General features: G+C 47.1%; 1 protein-coding gene and 1 long non-coding RNA gene across 3 annotated transcripts in view; both read left to right on the forward strand.

Annotated features, from left to right (window-relative positions):
• LOC127006907 (uncharacterized) overlaps window positions 1–2500 on the forward strand; it is an 83584-nt gene that overhangs the window by 313 nt on the left and 80771 nt on the right. Inside the window, exon 1 of the mRNA XM_050877253.1 lies at window positions 1–786. This exon is cut by the window's left edge and continues 313 nt beyond it. Within this exon, the coding sequence (XP_050733210.1) occupies window positions 664–786 (123 nt within the window). The 5' untranslated portion in view covers window positions 1–663. The remainder of the gene's footprint in view (window positions 787–2500) is intronic.
• LOC127006912 (uncharacterized) overlaps window positions 1413–2500 on the forward strand; it is a 1564-nt gene continuing 476 nt past the window's right edge. For both annotated transcript variants that reach the window (XR_007759898.1, XR_007759899.1), the window contains exons 1-3: window positions 1413–2062; window positions 2120–2235; window positions 2294–2467. This is a non-coding gene — a long non-coding RNA (uncharacterized LOC127006912). The remainder of the gene's footprint in view (window positions 2063–2119; window positions 2236–2293; window positions 2468–2500) is intronic.

Raw genomic sequence — 2500 nt, forward strand, 5'->3', positions numbered from 1 at the left:
AACGAGCTAAGGGAGGTGAAAGGCGAGAGGAAAACGCTACCAAACACAGGTAAAGAATAAAAGGAAAGGAAAAACATAACAAGAACTTTGGTGCCGAGAAAGTTTTACATGCAAGTGTCAGAAAGAGAGAAAAAAAGTGATGGGAAGGTTATTTATCGTTTAGTGTGAAGGATCTTTGGTGTTTGTTCATGTCCCTCAGGAGGAGTTGTGTGACGTGACGGCACACACACACACACACACACACACACGCACTTGCTCATGTTGGGAGGGTACCTGCTGGCGATTACGAGTCCAATACGTGATCAGGCCGTGTTGGTGAAATACACACGTCCCAGGCCAAGTTCTAAGGCAGTTCTAATCACGCTCCGCCCTAACCTAACCACCCGTGCCTCCCTGTAAATAAGTGCTACAAGGTGTGCAAGAAGCGTTCACACACACACACCAGCGCCGCCCCTTCATCGCCCGCTGCAGGAGCCACTTAGCACATCCTCTGCCTTAACCTTAGCCCGTGTGCCTCTGTAAATAAGTGTGCAAGAGGCTGGCTGGGGCGTCTCTAGTGCTTCATCGATACTTTCACGTCCTGGCAGTGTCCTTCGCGGCCCGTGGCGGTCTAAAAAGGGCTTGTCAGTGGCCGTGGGCAGCCTCCCCGTCCCTCCCTGAACCATGTCAGGCTTGAAGGGAGCTGAGTGCCGCAAGTTTCAGGCCAACATCTTCAACAAGAGCAAGTGTACCAACTGTTTCAAGCAGCGTGAGGAACACTCACCCGAGGCCCTCGAGTCCAACAGGGTGAGTACAATAGTCAAAGAACTATATATATACATTATTAGTCAACCATTTACTAATATAGAAAGTTACTTATTATTCAGTGACTTGGCTTGTGTGTGTGTGTGTGTGTGTGAGAGAGAGAGAGAGAGAGAGAGAGAGAGAGAGAGAGAGAGAGAGAGAGAGAGAGAAGTCATATTTTAAGGGAAAGGAAGAATAAAGGAAAAGAAGAGAGAGAGAGAGAGAGAGAGAGAGAGAGAGAGAGAGAGAGAGAGAGAGAGAGAGAGAGAGTGATATTTTATGTGATAGGTAGACTACTGTACTAGAAGAGAGAGAGAGAGAGAGAGAGAGAGAGAGAGAGAGAGAGAGAGAAATGTTAGCTTTTTCTTTCTCCTCCCTTCTGCCTTCCTTTATTCCTCTCCTTTCCTCTTGTATCTTCTCTCTCCTCTTCCTCGCTTCTCTCTTTTTCTCCTCTTCCCTTCCTTTCTTCCTATCTTCTTTCCTCCTCTTGTAATCTTTCTTCCTCCTCTTCCATTTCCCAATAACTTTATCATATTATTTCCCTTCCCTTTCCTTACCAATAATCTTTTTTCTCTTCCCTTCCTTTCTACTTTCCTCCTCTTCCTCTCCTCTTTCCTTCCTCTTTTTAACATTTTTTTTCCTCCTCCTCCTCCTCCTCTTCCTTCAACCCACAGAACCCCCTCCCTCCCTTCTTCCCTTCAAGCATCTCTACACCTCTCCCTTCTCATGCCACCTCCATTGTTTCTCCTCCTCCTCTTCCTTCAACCCACAGAACCCCCTCCCTCCCTTCTTCCACCACCTTCCCTTCAAGCATCTCCACTCCTCTCCCTTCTCATATCCACTTTCCCTTCCTTTCCTTTCCTCTCTTCGTTCTGACAAGCCACCTCCATTGTTTCTTCTCCTCCTCCTCCTCTTCCTCCTCTTCCTTCAGCCACATAAACACCCACCAACCCCCTCCTTTTCCCTCCCACTCCTCCCTTCCCTTCCTTTCCACCGCCATTATTTTTCTCCACAATTTACTTTCCAGTTTCCACAGCTTTTCCTACGCGACACTCACAGACCGAGCTTACTAAGCCCCAAATACACTGAGTGCGTGTTTTATTAGGTTCATGGCATACAGAGGAAGGGTCACACTAATCGGGTTCTCATGCGTGTTTTCGTAGGTTCATGGCATACAGAGGAAGGGTCACACTAATCGGGTTCTCATGCGTGTTTTCGTAGGTTCATGGTATACAGAGGAAGGGTCACACTAATCGGGTTCTCATGCGTGTTTTCTTAGGTTCATGGTATACAGAGGAAGGGCAAACTAATCGCGTTCTCATGCGTGTTTTCTTAGGTTCATGGTATACAGAGGAAGGGTCACACTAATCGCGTTCTCATGCGTGTTTTCTTAGGTTCATGGTATACAGAGGAAGGGGCAAACTAATCGGGTTCTCATGCGTGTTTTCTTAGGTTCATGGTATACAGTGGAAGGGGCAAACTAATCGGGTTCTCATGCGCGTTTTCTTAGGTTCATGGTATACAGTGGAAGGGGCAAACTAATCGGGTTCTCATGCGTGTTTTCTTAGGTTCATGGTATACAGAGGAAGGGGCAAACTAATCGGGTTCTCATGCGCGTTTTCTTAGGTTCATGGTATACAGAGGAAGGGTCAAACTAATCGGGTTCTCATGCGTGTTTTCGTAGGTTCATGGTATACAGAGGAAGGGGCAAACTAGT

Source organism: Eriocheir sinensis, chromosome 34 (assembly GCF_024679095.1).
Source record: "Eriocheir sinensis breed Jianghai 21 chromosome 34, ASM2467909v1, whole genome shotgun sequence".
In the NCBI taxonomy this organism is placed as follows: Eukaryota; Metazoa; Arthropoda; class Malacostraca; order Decapoda; family Varunidae; genus Eriocheir; species Eriocheir sinensis.